Source organism: Sebastes fasciatus, chromosome 13 (genome assembly GCF_043250625.1).
Source record: "Sebastes fasciatus isolate fSebFas1 chromosome 13, fSebFas1.pri, whole genome shotgun sequence".
NCBI lineage: Eukaryota > Metazoa > Chordata > Actinopteri > Perciformes > Sebastidae > Sebastes > Sebastes fasciatus.
Window position 1 is genome coordinate 11,467,926 of NC_133807.1, and position 21,829 is coordinate 11,489,754.

The 21,829-nt window shown below is 38.0% G+C and overlaps 1 protein-coding gene and 1 pseudogene across 2 annotated transcripts in view; both read right to left on the reverse strand.

Moving 5' to 3' along the window:
• Positions 1 to 21,829, reverse strand: part of LOC141780289 (interferon-induced very large GTPase 1-like) — an 86,163-nt gene that overhangs the window by 30,888 nt on the left and 33,446 nt on the right. Inside the window, exons 1-2 of one of the 2 annotated variants that reach the window (XM_074655450.1) lie at positions 13,821 to 13,927; positions 13,624 to 13,655 (exon numbers count right to left, since the gene is read on the reverse strand). Coding sequence is in view for 1 of the 2 variants with exons in the window: in XM_074655446.1 (XP_074511547.1) it covers positions 13,624 to 13,655 (32 nt within the window). In the remaining variant the exon portion in view is untranslated. Of the gene's footprint in view, positions 1 to 13,623; positions 13,656 to 13,820; positions 13,928 to 21,829 lie in introns of those variants that run through there. The other variant, XM_074655446.1, reaches the window with a different exon arrangement.
• Positions 6,556 to 13,497, reverse strand: LOC141781446 (interferon-induced very large GTPase 1-like; annotated as a pseudogene).

A 21,829-nucleotide genomic window follows, 5' to 3' on the forward strand; every position in this document is an offset into this window, starting at 1 on the left:
CACCCTGACGTTCACCTGTAAGAGGCTCCTGTTGGAGTCCTCAATCTCAGTCTCTCTTTGGAGATCCTAAACGGAAAGTCCTCTCAGTAAGTCTCTGAAGTTCAAAGTGGAGGGCCCTCATTATCTGGTCCTCATACCCCGTCCCCTGGAGGTCTGAAATGGCGCTCCGCATAACGACGAGCCTCCTCCGGGTCGGTGAAAAACCTCTCTGATCCGTTATGGGACACTCGTAGCTTGGCTGGGTACAAAAGTCCAAATCTGACTCCAGGTTTGTCGCGTAGCATCCTCCTGGCTGGAGTGAACGCAGCTCGGCGTTTAACTACTTCAGGAGGGAAGTCTCTGAAGATTCGGATCCGTTGTCCTTGAAATGTTAAATCCTTGATGGACATCACTTTCTGCATTATGTCTTCATAAACATGACAGTAATGTACCCTCGCGATCAACTGCCGTGGTGGCTCGTTGTCTCCAGGACGTCTCCTCAGGGCCCTGTGGGCTCGGTCTATCTCCGGTGTTTCTGCTAGGTTTAGCGCCTCTGTTAGCATCTGAGCCACAAACTCCCTGGTCTTCTTCTGTCTTTTCGAGCGCCCCTCTAAGTCTAGGCATTTTTCTGAGAGAGTTTCAACTTGCCCAGAAAGTTTCTTGACCTTGTCCTCCAAGTCCTGCATCGTGTCCGAGGAGCCGCTAGCCGAGTCTGCTAACTCTTTCAGAGTTTGGTTTTGCGCGTCCATCCTGGCCTTCAGCGCTGTTATCGCCGCGTCATTTTCGGCCTTCAGTTGTGCAATTTCCCCTCTCAATGTAGTCGTAACCTCTGAGATCTCGGTTTCAATCTTCTTACAAATCTCCGACTTGATAAGGAACAGTTCTGCGTGTAGCGCTGCTATGGCCCCCAGCACGTCGCTGTTACCCGCCGTCCGGGCGACCCCTCCGGCGTTATCGTCTCTAGTTGAGCCCGAGGCTTCATTCGGGCCTGTTCCCTCGCTCGGGTCCAGCTTTGTGTTGGCCTTTTTCGGCATTTTCACACGGATTTCTTCCTCTCTTACCTTCCCCAGAGGCTTCGATTATATTCTTGATGACCTTCCTGAATTATTTTCGAGTGGTTTTGGTAAAAAAATGGAATTTTAAACGTAAATCTGCTGGAGCTACAGGTGGCTGCGTCCTATCCGCTCATCGCTCGACAGCGCCCCCCGAGTAGTTTAAATAATCTATAAAATCATCCAGGGTCAAGATCAGCATCAAGCATCCATCCTGCAGAAACTGAATACAGAACGGGATCTGGTAGTTAGTCAATGGCGCCCTCATGTGGCTGCATGTTAGAAGAGGAGGGATGTTTCTGTGGAGGAACAACAGAATATCACACTGTTCAGCCTCTCTGGCTTGAACCCAGAACTCAGGTCACTGGACGGTTTCTGTGATTTTATTGGATCAATGAAGTCACTGCTTTTTTTCCAGAAAGACTTTCAGCATCTAGACTTTGATCTCTTCCTCCTCTTCAGAAAAGGCACACGGTGTTTTGCGGCTTTGGGAAAAAGCAGGCGAGGTGGTGTCGTTGCTCATCCTCCTTCCCTGTGTAAAGGACCTATGTAACTTTATACTTCTACTCCACTACATCTCAGAAGCAAATATTTTACTTTTCACTCTACTACACTTATTTGACAGTATTAATTACATTTTACTAAATACTATGAAGATTCAGATTCTCAATACAAATAATAAACCAACTAATACATTTTGATGTATTATTGAGTAATTATTAAGTATATAAAGTAGCTCCACATTTACCAGCTGCAACATTAAAGTATCAATAAATACAATCCAATAATATAATATATATTATTCTGCATGATGAGGACTTTTACTTTCGGTACTTTAAGTATATTTTGATGGTAATACTTTTGTACTTTTACTTAAGTAACATTTAGAATGCAGGACTTTTACTTGTAACTGAGTATTTTTATGCTGTGGTAAAGATCGCAGTACTTCTTCCACCACTGTCAATCAGTGATGACAAGAGTAAAAGTGAAAGTAAGACAACTACATCAGTAATAATTAGTTTTGTGATTACTGATTTAGCTGCCTTACTTTGTGTGAAAGTGAAAGCAAGAGAGCTCTATTTCCCCTAAACCTTGTGACTTGGAGGAAAACAACAATGACCATTAGAGGTCACTCTACTCAAACACTGCCAAGCACATACTACTGTCAACACTGAACACTTGTTATTTGCAGAGCAAGAGCTACAACAACAGTTCATGTTTTGTTTTTAGAAAGGCATAAAGTATTTACCAAAGTTAGTCCAAAAAAGGACAGAGACATTGATTCAGTCTCAAGTTTTCGGTTTTAATTTAACCTGCTCCTGATGATAGTTTTTTCAAAAAACAAAAAGACAACAACAAATAATGACTCTAATAAATAAGAAAATAAATATAAAAAAATATAAATAAACAAAAAAAAAACAGAAATGGTTGTAAAATAACTTTGTGTACACAAAGAAATGGTGGTTAAAGTTGTATTCAATAAAGACTCATAATAACAAGGTTAAGCTGGGCTCAGACTACAGGAGTTTCAAGCTTCTCCTGTAGTCTGAATAATGATTCTTATATCCCACAGGAGATGTAAGACAAGGGGAGTAAAGAAGGGTGGTTTAATCAGTTTGAGGAGCACTGGACAGCTGGAGGTAAAACAATCTGCCTCTGCTTTTGAGAGGGAACGTGTAGGAGACGAGACACCAAAAATAGCCAGCAGGGGGCATGAATGAAGTGTTCTACCGAGACAGGAGATTTTGCTGCATGACCAGAACATGTGAGCATGGCTGGCTGGCTGGGGTTGATTTTCAGTGGTTGCATGCAGAGCTCACCTCAGGAAACAGTTTTGACAGTTTTTGATTTGTCCAGTGACTACAGTGTAGTGTTTTATATTGCATACAATAACGTTGGATGCAAATAGAATAAGTCTGCACTCTTTCTAAAATATGGTATTCAGACTTGCATTCATATAGATCCTTTCTAGTCTTCCGACCAATCAAAGCGCTTTACACTACATGTCAGCATTCACCCATTCACACACACACACATTCATACACTGATGGCAGAGGCTGCCATGCAAGGTGCCAACCTGCCCATCAGGATCTAATCTAAATAAAGGAGAATGCTAAAGACTATCTGAAATGTTTCCCAGTCAGCTTTAAAAGGCATACGACTGAAATGTAGCTTCTGTATAGGCTTGTTACATATGATAGAAATTATGCCTTTAAAAGATGAAGTGTGCTCTAAAATACAATCACAGAGGATACAGCAGGGACCTGAAGGAGCATTTTGTGCACAGATCCTCAAATTTGTAAGTAGTGAAAGAAATAGATTTTAGATCATTTAAATTTTTCAAAGATATCGCAAAATAAAAAAAATTCCATCGGAATGGAGATCAGCAATTGACTTAAAGGCCATGTTGTGCCAGTCAACAAAGGTGTTGTCCAGCAGAGAGGGTTTAAATCAGTGATTTGAATGAATTGGAGATTTTAAGGAGAAAAGAGTCCAGCCAAAGTGATGTCTAACCTCTAACCAGATTTTGATACATGAAAGGGACTCAAGTGTGTACAAAGATAGTGTATCTGCTCCTGGGTCCTCGTAGAGCCGGTGCAGAATTGGTCTTCTGTTAGCAGCCAGTAATACACCAAAAGGTTTGGAGCTGACATTACTTCTGCCTTTTTTTTTAATATTGGAGTGTTTTCATTGAAAGTCAAAGCGGCTTACGGTTCCAGTTAAAGGATGAAATAATACTGCTTAATTTATTTTACACTGAAAGGATATTATTGTGTCTTCTATTAATGGAAAACTCGTTCCCCTGCTATTTGCTTATCAGCCAGACAAAGGCGTGGAGGACGCTAAGCTTTTTACACTGGACACTGTATAAGCATCTAGAAAAACCTGGAGCTCATGTAAGACTTTTATTCGCAGACTTTTCCTCTGCTTTTAACAAAATGCAGCCTCACATCTTGATTGAGAGACTTGCCTCTTATTTTAATCTCCCAGACCGGCTTCTCATGCTGATTCAAAATGTTCTTACTGTGAAGGTCCAGCAGGTTTTCGTGAATGGACAAATGTCCAAAATATCCGTATAAAACACAGGTTCACCTCAGGGTGGTGTGTTGTCACCCCTCCTATTTATCATGTACACCGACGGCTGCAGGTCTTCTCAGGAGAACAGGCTTCTTGTTAAGTTTTCTGATGACACTGTCCTCTTATCTTTACTTCAAGGCTCAGAGTCCGATCATGGTCCTGCATTACCTGAGATTGTTAAATGGTGCGATGATAATTATCTTCACCTCAATGTTTACAAAACAAAGGAAATGATCATTGACTTCAGACACAATACTGAACACAAAGTTAGTGTCATACACGGTGAAGATGTTCAGATTGAGGAGTCGTATAAATACCTTGGAACTGTGTTTGATTGTAAACTCAGGCTTCATATTAATACGGAGTCTATCGTCAAACGAGGTCAACAGAAACTCTATTTGTTGAGGAAGCTGAACTCTTTTAATGTCAGTGAGAGAATCTTAAGTAACTTTTATTGTTCTTTTATCGAAAGTCTTTTAACCTTTTTTTTTATTTGTTGGTTCAGTGGCTTAACCATTAAGGACACGAACAGCCTGTAAAGCATTGTTAAGGTTTGCTCCAAGATTACTGTCAAGAGTCAAACAAAGAGACCTGTGTTCCCTCTGGGAGAATCAGGTGGTAAAGAAGGCAAAGAATATTATCAGCCAACCTCTTCATGTTCTGTCTCATGACTTCTCATTGATGCCTTCAGGCCGCCGTTATCAGGCACCTCTGAGGAGAACTAACCGTTACTCCAACTCTTTCATTCCTTCTGCTATCAGGTTATTAAACTCAGACGGTGGTCATTTCCAGTGAGATTTTTAATGGCAGTTCCCTTACATGATAAATCATGTAACAATGTCTATTATCTATTTGTTTTCTCTTTTTATCCATCTTATTATTATATTGTATTAACTTATCTGCTGTCCTTCACTGACCTCTCTTTGTCAGTTTTATTGATGTGTGCTTGACATAACCTTTTGGATGTTGTCCGTGTGTTTATGATGGGTAAGCTGTAAATGAATTGCCCTTCTTGGGATCAATAAAAATGTCTGAATCTGAATCTGAATAGATAAGTACATTTCAGGAGGATATTCATCTGTATGGAATTAATACGACCTGCAACTGACAGTGGTAGGCCTAATGACATCCAGCAGTTTAGACTGCACCTCACCTGGTCCATAAGAGTAAGAGAGTTAGCTGCAAAGAGATTAGAACATGTATTAGTTACATTAATGCCTAGTAAGTAAATAGGTGAGTCATTTTTAGAGGAAGTGAGGCAGAGGGATATTTACACGCTGCCTCATTGATCGGAAATAATTCACTTTTCTGCAAATTTAATTTATATAGCTTGTTGGGACGGAGGCTAAATAACGCTGCAAATTTAGGCTGAATTTTGGCAAGGGAAAACTGGCATGGCCATTTTCAAAGGGTACCTTGACCTCTGACCTCAAGATATCTGAAGGAAAATTGATTCTATGGGTACCCACGAGTCTCCCCTTTACAGACATGCCATGATTATGCTAATCCCATTCAGTTTTTATCATAATGTTCTAAGCCCTTAGAAACTTTCAAAATGTATTTGAATCAATTAATTAATTCATGTTTATTTCTGATTTATGACTAGCAAAACTTGACACAGTGCTGGGCTGCATCTCAAATTAATCTTCAGTTAGCTTTCAGATGATGTACACCACTTTTATGTGACATCTACTGCTGACCTGCTATCTCCCCCTAAAGACCCCCTGCCCTTAACCTGATATTCTTACCCTAACCCTTACCGATCTCACTCCTCATGCCTAAGCCTAACCAACCCAACCACTGAAGGCATCGAGTACTAGTGAGATTTTCTGTCTGTTATCGGATATTGTTAGCGCGATATCTCAAAAAGGTATAGACAGATTTTAACATGGGCCAAGGATGATGCTGAGGGAACAGGGAGATGAGGGAACATAGAGCCTAATTTGGATGGGAAAAAATTCCTAGGTGACGAGGGAACATAGGTCTGACCCCCAGTGGTTCCAGACCAATCATAGCTTACCATCTTCTTCCTTTGTTTTACAAAGGAGCTCTATTTCCCCTAAACCTTGTGACTTGGAGGAAAATAACAATTGTTCCCCCTTGCAGCACCAACTGCATCATTCTTCTTTTCTTTAGCCATATTTACAGTCATGCATGGAGGAGCCTCTGTGCTCCTATTGGTCAACATTTGGAACGTGAATGTGAAAGGAAATTAAAAATAAAAAAGGATGAATTTACTATGAATAAAACTAACATGAACTTTTGATCACAGGACTAAGACTAAATCTAAAAATACTTGACAAAATTAACATTATTTGTGATTTTGGGTTACGTTAATGAAATGCACTTGATTTAGTATGTGGCAGATCTTAGACATATTTTGAGATTGGGTCAAGAGAAAATCTGGTCTTCTCATAATGCTCATTAATGACAGACGAGGCATAAACTCCATTGACTGATTTATTACAGAAAAAGAAAATATCCCATTTTTTCCATAAAGACAGATATTTCTGTTAGTAATTATGAATATCAATATACTGTAGCAATGACAAGAGTCTAATAAATCAAACAACAAAACAATTCCAATATTGGCAGTAGTAAAAATAACTGTAATAAGATCATTTAAAAAGAGATAATATAAGTAAGAAGTATAAAAATTGTTGAATACTCCAAGAAATTCAGAAAGATAAAGCATTGTTCATCAAATTATTGAAGATAAAAAACATACAAAGTAGTATGATTAAAATGTTTGTGTAAAAATGATTTTCAGATGAGTTGCACAACAAATATCTAAATGGTTAACAATAAAAAAATCCATTCTTTCTTTTTTACATAATGTCAATTTTTCACAACTCTTTCCCTTTTCGTGTAACTCAACACGTCTCAAATACAAGTTTCATGCATCTTCATAATCAACATTTCATTAATTCAATGTCAGGACATCCACCTTATAACTAATTCTTAATCTATTGAAAAATTCTTTCAAAACCCCTCAAAAGATAGTTTACAAAACATACAATTACAGAGATAATTATATACAACTTTAATCAAAACTATAAAACTTGTGTTGCCTGTTATGATGCATTTTAATAAGATCTGTATTATAGAAAAAAAAGTGAAAATTAAAATTACAACCAATTATGGCTGCCATTTCTTATTTTGAAAGAATTAAACTATGTACACGTCTGTCAACATGCCTCAGCTTAACATCCTACATCTTTATTTGCTCTTCAAACTGTGAGAAGAACATTTCATGCATCTCGTATTAAAAATACACATCTTTGGATGAATGAAGAATATACTTCTCAGAACTCATTTTGCACCTTGATCAACTTTTTTTTAGAAAAGCAAACAACTTACAGTTTCATGTCATTTCTGTTTGATGAGATTTTCACATAAAAGTAAAAACATAAAAACAAAAGTCAAATCATATCTTACATTCCCGTTTTTAGAGGAATGAAAATGTCTCCATAATATCTGAAACCTAGAAACTGCTTCATTCCTTCTTTTAAAAAAGTTCCTTTCAATATTTAAGAAAAAAAGAATCATGCATCTTAATCATCTTGTAAAATAATAACAATACAAATATTTCTAATTAAAGAAAAACCTTTGATGAATTCTGATCGTTCTCGTACTTTTTACAGTCATCCTTTAATGGCTAACAAACACGTAATTTGTAATTACACATGTTCTCCTTTGCTTTAGGACATTTTCAGGAATGATTACTACTTAATGTTTTACTGCAACTCAATCTCTATACATAAAATAACTAAAATACTATTGATTAAATTATAAACAGGTACTGTTTCAGTCATTTTTGAAAGGATTCATCCTCATCATTGATATTGTTGCAATCCTTCAATCAAATCAAAAATGATTTCTTTTGAACAGTTAAAGACACTTTGGGCTTCTGTTACTTTGAGTAGAGCTTGGTTGTTTCTGGTTCACTCACAGGTTGTACATTTCATCCAGACTATCAATAGCTTCCTGTTTACTGTGGTCTCTCCACTCACTGGGAATTTCTCCTCTGCCCTGGAATTTTAATTTATAATGGTCTTCCAGTTGCTTTTGAAATCGACATACAAACCATTTCCAGTAGGTCAGTTTAGATGCATCAGGAGTAATCTGCCATGTAGCATACTTCTCTCCAGCAGTTTGATACAGTTTATAAGGAATGCTCTTATCAGAATCACGATGGTGGAAACATCTATCACTTGCAACTGATGTTGTACAGAAAGAGGTGACCAGGTTCACTGTGCCTCTAGTGTGCCATCCCTTGATCCCAGCAGGTCGATGAAATGGGACATTGTGTTTGTCAGGACTGTGATCTTTCAGTGTGTTGATACAAACAGCTGCACAGAATGGACATGTTACCCAGCAGCAGTTACACAGCTGATCAATGAGGATTTCATCAGACTTCATCCTGAATTCCTTCATCTTATCCAATGAGAGGCTGCTCATCTTCTTTATGACGGATTCAAGACCTTTCTCTATCTCTTTTTTAAGAAAGTCAAAACTGTTTATGTCACTGAAGTTTTCATAACAGATGGTTTTGAATGTTAGCTTATCTTTTAGCAAACTGGAAAATTCCTCCATCCACATGTCCAGGTCTCCTCTCTGAGTTTTGACTTTCTCTGTTGCATCAAATAAAGCTTGACTCACAAGATTTTTGATGTCTTCCACTTTTTTCTTGAGTATGTTCTGGACTTTATTTTTGTTGTCTGTGAAGATATATTTCTGTACTTCCTCCTTTATAAAAGTCTCAACTTGTCTCCTTGGGTGTTGGATGTAGGCGATAAAACCATCAAAGTCCTCTTTCTCTGCGAGCGACTTCAACACGTGTTTCTCCAAGTTCAGCCTGTTCCCACTGAATGCTGGGAAACTGCACCTCATCTCTCCAGCGAGATCAATGGCAGTCTTGTTACAGGCGGCCTCAACAGAGAAACTCAGTTTCCTCTGCAGAAGCTTCTGAAAATGTTGTAATACTGCATTTTCTTGCTTTCTACATAAGCGAGTGCATCGTTGTTCTCTTTGAATTTCTTGTGGGACTCTGAAAGCCATCCCTCTGCTCTGTGAAACACATACAGTATGAGATCAACTGTAAACTCCTTCTTCAGAGCATATTTCCTCTTTGATTCAAATTCAGTCACCTTTTCTTTCACCTGGTTGGCCACTTCCTGCAAGAAAGTTGATTTGTAGCCTCTTGTAGCAACAGGTTTGCTCTTGATTGCATCAAGGCACTGTTTTTCAACATCATCAATGAAGGATCTGATCAGTTGCTGTTCTTCAGACTGATAATACCCCTTCAAGGTATATGCTGCTTTTGTCCAGGTTTCTGAATAACGGTTAAGGAAACCTTTTTCTGTGTTACTCAGATCTAGGTGCTTGCTGAGAGATACATAATGAACGTAATCTCCAACCTCTGATATTTTTTTGAATCTGCCACTGCTTTCGCATTCAGCTATGAGAGGCCATTCAAACCCAATCTCCTGAAGGATAAATGACTGATCTTGTTCATAGTTGATGTCCTCAATAGGTTTTATACCTGCAGTTAGTTCACGAACCAAGCCACTCCAAACAGAGTCAAAGTGCTTTTTAAGTTCCTCTTCATCTTTTGCCTTGTCCTTTAACCGATGAGCGAGCTCTTTGCTCTTTTGTAGCAGCTTGTTCTCAAACTCTGTCTTCTTATCATCTAGCTTTTTACAAGCGTTCTTCTGCTGGATGACTTCATCCAGTCTTCTTTTAACTGCTCTCATTTGCTCATGCTGAAACTCCTTGATTTTGCTTTCGAATCGTCTTCGCCACTGAACAAACATTTCTTTGTCTCTGTCATCATCAAAGTATGTTGTCATTGATTTTGTGATTTCTCCATAGGTTTTGTTCATTTCTTTATGAAGATAATTGAGCTCGACTTTGTCAAGTTTTCCATTTTCAATTTGGGTATGAAGCCCATTCTCAATGGTCAACATGTTGCTCCTCAGGGCCCAGGTCCAGTTCCCATACTGGACCTCAAGTTTTCTGTACACTGCAATTTCAAGTGTGTTTTTGAAACTGAAAACAAAGTGTTCGTTCATCAGGGCTTTCCACAGGTCCTGGATTTTGCTTTTGAACTGTGAGAGAGTAATCCCAGCAGACTGGGAAGCTTTAGAGAGGATGATGGTCTTCAGCTCTTGGACGCTCTCACTATAACCTGGATTTGGAGGAGCCATAGGTGGACTTCCCTCCCATAGCTGGGCAAAGTATTTCACATCTTTCTGCACATCAAATGCAATGACGTCACTGAAGCACTCAGCATCACAAACCTCCTCTTTGGCTGCTAGTGAGGCCATCTTGTCCAGTTTTTCTTGCAGCCGTCTCTTTCCATCCATGTTTTTCTCTGCAGCTGCAATATCTGTAACATTCTGATGAACAAACACACAACTTGGAGAAAGTTTAATTTTCTTCATCCTCATGAAAGCCTGAACAACAATCTGCAGAACATCTTGCATCTCAGCTGGATTCTCTCCAAAGATGTTGATCAGTGTCATGTTTCCCAGACCAACAACAAATGTTGCCAGTTCATTGTCGTGGTGAAGAGTGGCGTTACCTTCCAACTCCAGAGCACGCAGTCCTTCCGTGTCCACCACTAGGATGTAGTCAAACTGATAGTCTTTCTTGATCTCCTCTGACACTTTGACCAGCTGCATGAAGGCCCCCTTGGTGCACCTGCCAGTACTCACTGCAAACTGTAACCCAAACATGGCATTCAGCATTGTTGATTTTCCACTGCTCTGTACGCCCAAAACTGACAAAACAAAAACTCTCTTGTCGCCCAGTTTCTTGATGACTTCATCTAAAAGACTAGAGATCCATGTTAAAGGTACATGACCTGCATCACCATCCATCAGCTCCATTGGGTGTCCTGATATCATCAGCTCTGCAGCCAGCTCCGGGTATTTAGACCAGTCAGTCTGTACCATCTTTGTTTGTTTCTGCAGAGATGCATGGGCTTCATAGATATGTCCCATTTCTCTAAAGATGTGCTCCAAGCCAAAAGTTGCTGACTGTAGTTTTGTTGATATGTCATCAAGCTCAGTTTGCTTTCCTTTTAACAGATCAGATTTGTCATGCTTCTTCTTCAAAGCCAAGACTTCAGTCCACTTTTCATCATAGTTTTGGAGAATTGAAGAGAGATCGTCTGTGGAGAGGGCATCTATTAAGATCTGAGTCCATTTCAGGAAATAGACTTTGTCTGTTGATGGCAAAGATGAGAGGCTTTCAATGAACAACTTCATCGGTTCACTGCCGGAAGCAGTGCGTTGTTTTTGTCGTATTTGGTTTAATTTTTGTTGCTTTTCACATTTCTCCTTCTCAATGTTTCCTTTCAGGTGATACAGTTCTTTGTTTGTTTTGCACCACTCATGCCACAGCTGGCCTTGACAAGGGAGAAATTTATCTTTGATCTTTGAAACATCCATCCCCTGAAAGAAGTTCACTACTTTCATAGCAGCAGATTTTCCTTTTTGACAGGCTTCATCATCTTCATCCACTCTGATTCCAGAGACCTTAGCCATGGTTTCAAGCTGGAAGGATGCAGGTGGTCCAGACAAAATGTTTCCAATGATTTTTTTCAGTTCTTCAGAAACATCTGACTGGCTTCTGTCCTTTAGACCCACTTTGTATTTTCCCTTTTTTTTCTCAACGGCACCACAATCATTATCAGCAATGAGAATAATGAGAGGCTTTGGGGACTTGAGAAGGGCTGAGATAACTCTAGTACTTTGTTTACCTCTTTCCAGAGTTGGTACAAGAACAACATTGACTGAAGATTTGTCAGTCAATATGTCACGCTGTTTTTCAATCGACAGAGCATCACCATGAAGATTACAGAAGGCAATGCAGTCAGTGAAGGCATCATTGGGTTTTCCAGCAGGGCAGTACCAGGCAATCTCTGCCACACCATCCATCAGATGTCGAGACTTGGTGCTACTTGGGCAGTTTCTGTGGAAGAAGGTGTTGTGACGGTCGTTGATCAAAGAGTTCATCAGCTGAGATTTAGACAGAGATAGTGAACCTAGGCGGAGAAATGACACCATGGCTGTCTCAGCTTTGCAGATGGGCATACTCTTCATGGTGACAATGTTTGAATTGTCTTTGATTTCAGTTATCTTCCATGTTTTTCTTATTGGTCTGAATGTCCACAGAGGACAGCCAATATCCATTGTGACTGGGTCAGGAACAAGCAAAGGTAAGGCGTACTGACATTGTGATAGCTTTGTAATCATATTCTGCTTAAAGAAGCTGTCTGAGCAGTGAAATACTGCCATTTGAACATCCATTGGATGCACATGAGTCTTGAGCTTTGATTTGTCAAAGTCTACACTGGTGGTGTAAAAATCATTGAAGTCATCGTCATCTGTGTCAACAGTGTCAAATTCTGCTACAGGCTTTGAATGGCTCACCTCAGGTCTGTCTTGTTTTACAGGAATATATCTGGCTCTGTAGTCTAATATCATCAACCTCTGAAGAAAAGTAAGAGCGAGCTCTTTCTCAGATGTGTCATGGTCCTGTTTCACAGGTGGACCTACTTTAAGAAAATCTGCTGGTGACAACTTCTGTTGATGTTTGTCTTGAAGGTGAAGTCTGCCAAACAGTGCTCTTTGATATTGTTTCTTCCTGTTGATCTCTTCAGAAATCTCCACTGACTGCTGTAAATAAGTAAATAAACATTTAGGACTGTCAATCGATTAAAATATTTAATCGCTATTAATCACATGATTTTCCATAGTTAATCGCAATTAATTGCAAATTAATCACACATTTATCTGTTTAATATATACCTTAAAAGGAGATTTGTCAATTATTTAACACTCTTATTAACATGGGAGTGGGCAAATATGCTGCTTTATGCAAATGTATGTGTAAATATATTATTAGAAATCAATTGACAACATAAAACAATGACAAATATTGTCCAAAAACCCTCACAGGTACTGCATTTAGCATAAAAAAATGTGCTCAAATCATAACATGGCAAATTCAAGCCCAACAGGCAACAACAGCTGTCAGTGTGTCAGTGCGCTGACTTGACTATGACTTGCCGCAAACTGCATGTGATTATCATAAAGTCGGCATGTCTGTAAACGGGAGACTTGTGGGTACCCATAGAACCCATTTTCATTCACATATCTCTCACATACTGGCTATGCCAGTTTTTCCTCACCAGCCTAAGTTTGGAGCGTTATTTGGCCTCCTCAAGACAAGCCACTACGACATGGTTGGTACCAATGGATTCCTTAGGTTCTAGTTTCATATGATGTCAGTATTTTCACTCTAGCTGCAACCTAAAAATAACAAGTTGCGTTAATGAAATTAGTGGCGTTAAAACGAATTTGCGCTGACGCATCATTATCGCGTTAACTTTGACAGCCCTAAAATAAACGTATTGTATGTAGAAATGATTATGTCACAAAATGGGATATAAAGTAACTAGTCATAAAAATGTAATGCCCGAATTAAATTTGGAGTTTCTTACCTTATCCTTGTTTCCACTCGTATCTAAGGCACCTGCAGTAGAATAATGAACTGTATTATAAGAGGGTCAGATCAATGTACTTGTAAACCAATATATTTTTCTTACTATTAATAATGTTCAATTTTGAATGTCATCAATTGAATTAGCTCTATTCTTGATTTTTGTTCCTGTTATTGTAGTATTCATTAAAAGATTACCTTTCTCAGTGGTTGCAGATTGTACAGGCTTGATTTCAGATTCTTCTCCTATTGTTGTTTTGTCATCATTCTTTGAGTGTTCATCATCACCAGGTTCATTCACTGGATCACACTAAGAAAGCAAATAATTTAATTTAACATCAGGTTCAAACCATGAGAGAAGATCAACAACACACAATAGTAAACCAATTCAGAGAACAACAGCAAAATAAAACCAATGGTAAACAGTATGTACTAAATGCAAGCAGTGTAATATTTTTGTGAGAAGAAATTAAACTCTTCTGCAAGTATTTTCAACTCATCCATGTGTCCAACCAGATGGTTCATGGAGTCAAACTCTATTCAAGTCTAAACTAACAATTCAAACAGCTCCAATCTTCAGCTGAAGGTTCAGGTGTTAGTGCTAAAATTTGACATAAATTCAGAAAAAATAGGTAGCATTAAAAAAAGAAATGCTTCTGTATGACAATGACTACTGAGGACCAAAATATCTCACCTTTACCTCTGTTTCAGCTGCACTCTCCTCCAGCTCGTCTCCTGCAGGGTAATGTAAAAACAAGCAGATTGTAGGATTAAACATAAAATATGTTGGTTTTGGTCAGTTTAGCATCTCAGATTAACTGGATTTATCTGCAAAAACGATGTATAGATTCACAAAGTTCCCTTTTCCACAAGACGAATCTTGTCTACAAAAATATTTTAACTTTTTATTCAAAGTTATCCAGACTTTGCAGAAACTGACCGTAAAACTAAAAAGTGATCTAGTCTGAGATGTTGGACTTGTGTTCTTTTTCATTAAAATGTTACCTTTCTCATTGTTTGCAGATGATACAGACGTGATTTCAGACTCTCCTCCTGTGTTGTCATCATTCTTTGAGTGTTCATCATCACCAGGTCCTCTCACTGGATCACACTAAGAAAACAGGGGATTTCATTTAGTTCACCTTGTTAGAGCATTTGAGATTAAGAATGTTTCAGTAGTATAAGCCAAGAAAACAGCAACAAGATAAACATACAACACTCAAGATCAATGTCACACAGTGATGCACCAATTGAGTACAAGTACAGCAGAGTACTGCAAAAATATAAGCAAGGTAAAACAGTATTCAGAGTTCCCAACTTCAGCTTTGAAGATTGGAACTCTTTATTTAGGTGAGACTTCAAATTTGATGACATAGGTCGAAAACAAAAGCTGTTCTAATGGTGATCACTAATGAAGGTGAAACAATGAAGCATTCTTCTCCCTCGCACTTTGATACAGTTTATAAGGAAGGGTCTTATCTGAATAATGATGAGGATAGAAACTTCTATCACTTGCAACTAATGTTGTACAGAAATTGGTGACCAGTTCCAATGTGTCTCTAGTGTGCCATCTATCGATCCCAGCAGGTCGATGAAATGGGACGTTGTGTTTGTCAGGACTGTGATCTTCCAGTGTGTTGGTACAAACAGCTGCACAGAATGGACACTTTACCCAGCAGCAGTTGCACAGCTGATCAATGAGGATTTGATCAGGCTTCATCCTGAATTCCTTCATTTTATCCAATGAGAGTCTGCTTACTTCCATTATGACGCATTCAAGACCTTTCTCTATCTCTTCTTTAAGAGGGTCAAAACTGTTTACGTCACTGAAGTTTTGACAACAGATGGTGTCTAATGTTAGCTTATCTTTAGCAAACTGGAAAATTCCTCTACCCACATGTCTGGGTCTCCTCTCTGGGTTTCGACTTTCTCTGTTGCAGCAAAATAAAGCTTGACTCACAAGACTTTTGCTTCATGCAAATGTAAGTATATATATATATTATTTAAAATCAATTAATTACACAAAACAATGACAAATATTGTCCATAAGCCCTCACAGGTACTGCATTTAGCATAAAAAAATGTGCTCAAATCATAACATGGCAAAATCAAGCCCAACAGGCAACAACAGCTGTCAGTGTGTCAGTGTGCTGACTTGACTATGATTTGCCCCAAACTGCATTTGATTATCATAAAGTGGGCATGTCTGTAAAGGGGAGGCTTGTGGGTACCCATAGAACCCATTTTCATTCACATATCTCTCACATACTGGCTATGCCAGTTTCTCCTCATCAAAATTTAGCATAAGGTGGAGCATTATTCAGCCTCCTTCACGACAAGCCACTACGACATTGGTTGGTACCAATGGATTCCTTATGTTTTAGTTTCATATGATGCCAGTATTTTCACTCTAGCTGCAACCCAAAAATCACAAGTTGCGTTAATGTGTTATTATTATGTTAACTTTGACAGCCCTCAAATAAACATATTGTATGTAGAACATGATAATGTCACACAATGGGATATAAAGTAACTAGTCATAAAAATGTAATGCCCGTATTAACTTTGGAGTTTCTTACCTTATCCTTGTTTCCACTCGTGTCCATATCTAAGGTACCTGCAGTAGAATAATGAACTTTATTATAAGAGGGTCAGACCAATGTACTTGTAAACCAAAATATTTTTTTTCTATTAATAATGTTAACTTTAAGCAATTTTGAATGTCATCAACTGAATTAGCTCTATTTTTGATTTTTTTCCCGTTATTGTAGTATTCATTAAAACATTACCTTTCTCAGTGGTTGCAGATTGTACAGGCTTGATTTCAGATTCTCCTCCTTTGTTGTCATCATTCTTTGAGTGTTCAACATCATCAGGTTCATTCGCTGGATCACACTAAGAAAACAAATAATTTCATTTAACATCAGGTTCAAACCATGAGAGAAGATCAACAACACACAATAGTAGACCAATTCAGAGAACAACGGCAAAATAAAAGCAATCTGCAAGTATTTCAACTCATCCATGTGTCCAACCAGATGTTTCATGGAGTCAAACTCTATTCAAGTCTAAACTGACAATGCAAACAGCTCCAATCTTCAGCCAAAACTTGACCTAAATGAATAAGAAAATCTGCTGGTGACAACTTCTGTTGTTGTTTGTCTTGAAGGTGAAGTCTGCCAAGCAGTGTTTCAGCTTCTTTTTGATATTGTTTATTCCTGTTGATTTCTTCAGAAATCTCCACTGACTGCGGTAAATAAGTAAATAAACATGTACTGTATGTAAAAAATGATAATGTCACACAATGAGATATAAAGTAAATAGTCTTTAAGATCTTATGAATTTGGAGTTTCTTACCTTATCCATGTTCACACTCGTATCCATATCTAAGGTACCTGAAGGACAGCAAAGAACCAGAGGGAGAGATCAACCAATATGTTTTTCTAATGTTCATTGCAAGTCATTTTTGAATGTTGAAAGCTATAATTAGCTCTATTTTTGACAGTTTGGGGTTATCTTACATTAAAATATTCCTTAAAATGTTACCTTTCTTCTTGGTTGCAGATGATACAGACTTGATTTCAGACTGTCCCCCTGTGCTGTCACCAGTCTTCTTTGAGTCCTGCTAAGAAAATATGAGATTTTATATAACCGTTACAGCAGTTCACCTGGTTAGAGCATTTGAGATTAAGAATGTTTTCAGTAATAATTGAAAACAGCAACAAGATAAACGTACCATCACTCAGTAACACACAGTGGTGCACCAATTCAATAAAGGAATACAACAATATAAAAACAAGGTGAAACAACATGCTCATTTCCAAATTTCAAATAAATATGGGTAGTTTTAGAAAACGCATGCTGTTCTATAACCATGATCCCTATTGAGCATACCTTGATTTCAGCTGTATCAACCTCCATATCTTCTACTGCAGCATAATGAAAGAAAAAAGCAGATTGTACAAGATCAAGGTTTAGAAATAACACTATTAGTTAACCATCTTACTTTCACCCTAAAGTTGACCCCACTAGCACCCTCTTCAGGCCAGCAAAAAAACATTGAAGTTTTACTGTAAAAAGAAAATATTGAAATAATCTAGAAATTTTATTTGTTTAGTTTTTTTTTCTTTTTGCACGTTGGGCTATACATTTACGGTTAGTTGTGTAACTTATGTGATGTGATTTTGGTTCTACTGTGATATTAGAGATTTGACAGTTGCAGGATGATGCCTATAAATTGTACAGGGTCCTCATAACCTAATTAATTAATCTGACATGATTGGTAATATAAAGACACCCCAAACCATTTAGGTAAAGTTAAAAAAGATCACTTGGTTTTCATAATAGATTATGTCTCATTCAATCTTTCACAACCTGTAAGCAAACCTTGGAACCACCCTGTTCAGCAACATTGATCACTAAATAGGTATTAAAAAAAGTTGTTTCCCCAGAAATGAATGATTAATTTTAATTCATTCAACTGGAGAATCAAGATTTGTGCATTAAAACCTATTAACCTAAAGCTATTGTATTTTATGTTTCAGAACAATTATTACTACTATACTCTCACGCTCAAATATCTGCCTGCTTTAAAAGATTAAAGTCAAAGCTTTGATGTATTTCTAATTTAAGTTCTGTCCACATTATCTTTATGAAGCCGTATGGGTGCATATGGAGGACAGAACCTGCCAAAATCAAAAGTAAATAAATGAGTCGATAAATAAATAAATATGCCATTAAAGGGACTATTTGTAACTTTCAGAAATGCTTGTTAACAGCGACACCTGTGGCCGTTAAGTCAACGAAATTCAGCGTCGGGCTCGCGCTTGCTCGCTCTAAATAGACATGAACGACCATCGCTCAAAACAGTGAGGCGACACACGTCCACTAAAACCACAATATCACTCTATATTTCACCTGCTTGGCAGTAATGTTAGCTGACCAGACGAAGGTCTTTCCATGAATCAGTGCTGATCCTAGTGTTGGCTTTTCCTGCTTCAGCCTCCCGACCGCGGCCGGAGGGAACAGGGAAGACACCGGCACCCGGTCGGAGACGATAATGTTTCCCGCTGCAGAGCCCCGTCACTTCACAAGACACGGAAAACCTCTGTTGGTCTGGAGGAGCTGCAGCATTTATTTCTGCACAAACGTCCACTGTACATTCACTAGATATTCTCAGAGCTACTAACTCTTCTGCAGTGTGTCGTGTGCGCACATGAACGTGAGGTGGAACGAGAACGCGCTCGTTGTGTCAGTGCAGGCAGAGGAGCGTTCTGAAAAGCGTAGCCACACGCGAGCGCGCATATGCGAGAGCGCGCATGGGAACCCGACCCGGTAGATTTATACCTGTAAAAAGTTACAAACAGTCCCTTTAAATGTACTAAAAAATAAATAAATAAATGTAGAAATTCATTAATTGATCAAATGTGACATAATAATTTTTTTTTGTTTAAATTTGCTTCTTTATCAATTTAACTGTGAATTATTCATTATTAAATTGTATGTATTGATTTATGTATTGATTTTTTTATTTAGTTCTGCATGATTTTACCTTTGCATTTTGCCCCATATTTATTCCTCCAAACTTATATATTTCTGTATTCTTTTCTTTATACATTTCTTTATTTTGCATATTTCTACTTCATTATGCAAATGAGGAGGCTGTCATTCAACATGTGTCATGGGGTCAGAGTGCATAGATCAATTATATGCTAGCTATTGTTTGATTTGCACACCTGTAGCGGTCGGAGCAGCAGCAGGAATGAAGACTGGAGTTGGAGCAGACAGCGTTAGTTAGTTAGCTAGCACATAGAGTGCTACAGGAATGAGTCCTAAAACCCGGAAATGAGTCAGCATTTTAGCACTTCTGGTTCCCTCGTCTGGAAGTCAAAAGGTTTCTTTTAATGGGTTTTTAGTAAGATGCCTGAAATAAGGTCTGTGGTTAACACAAACTCAAGAGATTTTAACGTTTTGTTCTACAACATAAAATACATCAATAAATACCTCACCCATGGATTTGAGGCGGTTGCTAAAAAGTGGCTAAATGAGACTACAAACGTTTATAAAACGTATAAGTATTATAAACGTGTGTTTGCTGCAGAGCTTATTTTCTGCAATAATCCAAAAGCCAATGGAAAAATCCCATTGGCTTTTTGTCAAGGGAACCCAAGGTGATGCTAACTTCCTGGTTGGCCAACACAAATACGTCATCCCTGGAGCACTCTATGGTCAATTTATGATCTGTGATCTCGATCAACCAATAGGTGAAAAGTTGACCCCATGACCCACGTTGAATGAAAACCCCCTAATTTGCATAATGAAGCAGAAATGCTTAAAGAAATATATAAAGAAATGTATGAAGAAATTAATAGAAGAGTAGATCGGGGGGATTAAAACTAAGTTAAATGATGTTACTTTTGGTACATTTCATGACATATTTATTTATTAATTTAAATATCCAGTCATTTACTTAATTTAGATTTTGTCAATTTCCGCCCCCCATCGCTGTAATCTGTGAATACACATTAAAGATTAAAACCTCACTTGTTTGATTTTGCTGAAACACTGAGGTATCGATCCTCTCTTCTTTGGGGGATCTGTGATCCAGGTGTTCTTTCTTCCCTCTATTGTCAGCACACATCACTCCACTGTAGCCGTGGTGACCATTTTCAGAGACCATGACGTCTATTTTTTCCAGCAGAGCTATTATCTCTCTTTCATCCATCATACTTTTTGTACATGTGTGATATCTTTTTTCAACAAAACTGCTGTTGGCGTTCAGGTCGGTCAATGCACCTTCACATGTTTCATCTGACTCATGAGTCACAACTGTCATTACATAAGCAAGTGATCCTTTCCCAAAAGCTTTTTCTAACCACTGCACTCCTGAACTGTAATGGCTGCTATGTAGACCATGCGGTACCAGTAAGAGAAAGGCATGGATTTCCTGATTCAATGGGAATTTGTCGATATTTTGTAGACCAAGCATGTTAATGACAGAGATGTGCCGACCACACAAATCATACAGTTTGGTTGAAAACTGTTCCACATTTGTTTGCTCGTCATGGTCAATTAAGATGTTTTTTGATCCAATCTCAATAGAATTTGCGTCACCAATTAACACAAGTGTGAGTTCAGGTATCACTGAAACAAAATAAACAGAGAACGACATTAGTATGTAACACTGCAGTAATCAATGAAGCAGCATTGTCAAAGTTATACGGAGGTCACACAAACTCAATGACAAAATAAAAATATATAATTAATTCTCACATTCACATGATGAGTTTGATATGTTTTAATACTTCCTCAGTGTTTGAAACTCAACTGAAACATAATCTATCAAATTAATATTACTGTACATCAATTCTTGTTTCAAATATTACCTGTCTCATTGGCTGCAGATGGTACAGACTTGGTTACAGACAGTCCTCCTCCTGCTGCTGTGTTGTCATCGTCTTCATCCATTTTATCTGCTCTTCATCTTTACAGAGTCGTGCTGTAGGCCTATGACGAAACTATTGAGACAAATACAACATAACCTATTACTGTAAAGGCACATTACCATTCACGCTGATTGAGCTAATTATTTGAGAGGATAAATAAAAGCACTAAATCTTGCACATAAAACATTTTGTGGAACATCCTGATGATTTTGCTGCTGGTGGAATGTTGCAGATATTGCAACTTTTCCTGCATTAATTTCTTTATATTTTGTCATAAATATAATTACATGATGAGCGAACATGACAAGTATTTTTTTGAAAATGACTAATGGAGGGAAATCATAGTATTATCTTTACCAAGCAACATTGAAACACCCCATTCCACCATAAATTGTGGAATTATCTTTACTTCGGCAAAAAACACAAAATTCAGGCGCCAGGTGACAATTCAAAATATAATGTAATATAATGCAGTCAGGCTCTCAGGCATTCTGTATTACTTTCAAATATTTATTCTCCTGTACAGTAGATCAACTTCAGTCAACACACACATAGGTATGATTTACACTTCCATCCTCTTTTATGTCTTCTTTGGGGGGAAGTAACCTCTTTAAATGTAGCCTACATGTGGCACCTATTCATATCAATGACAAATTAATTTTAATTAATTAATTTTAATTAATTTATAAACCCCTGGACTTTAACAGTTCTTATATGTGTTTAAGCAATATTTCTGCTCATGTTCAAAAACGTTCTGCACAT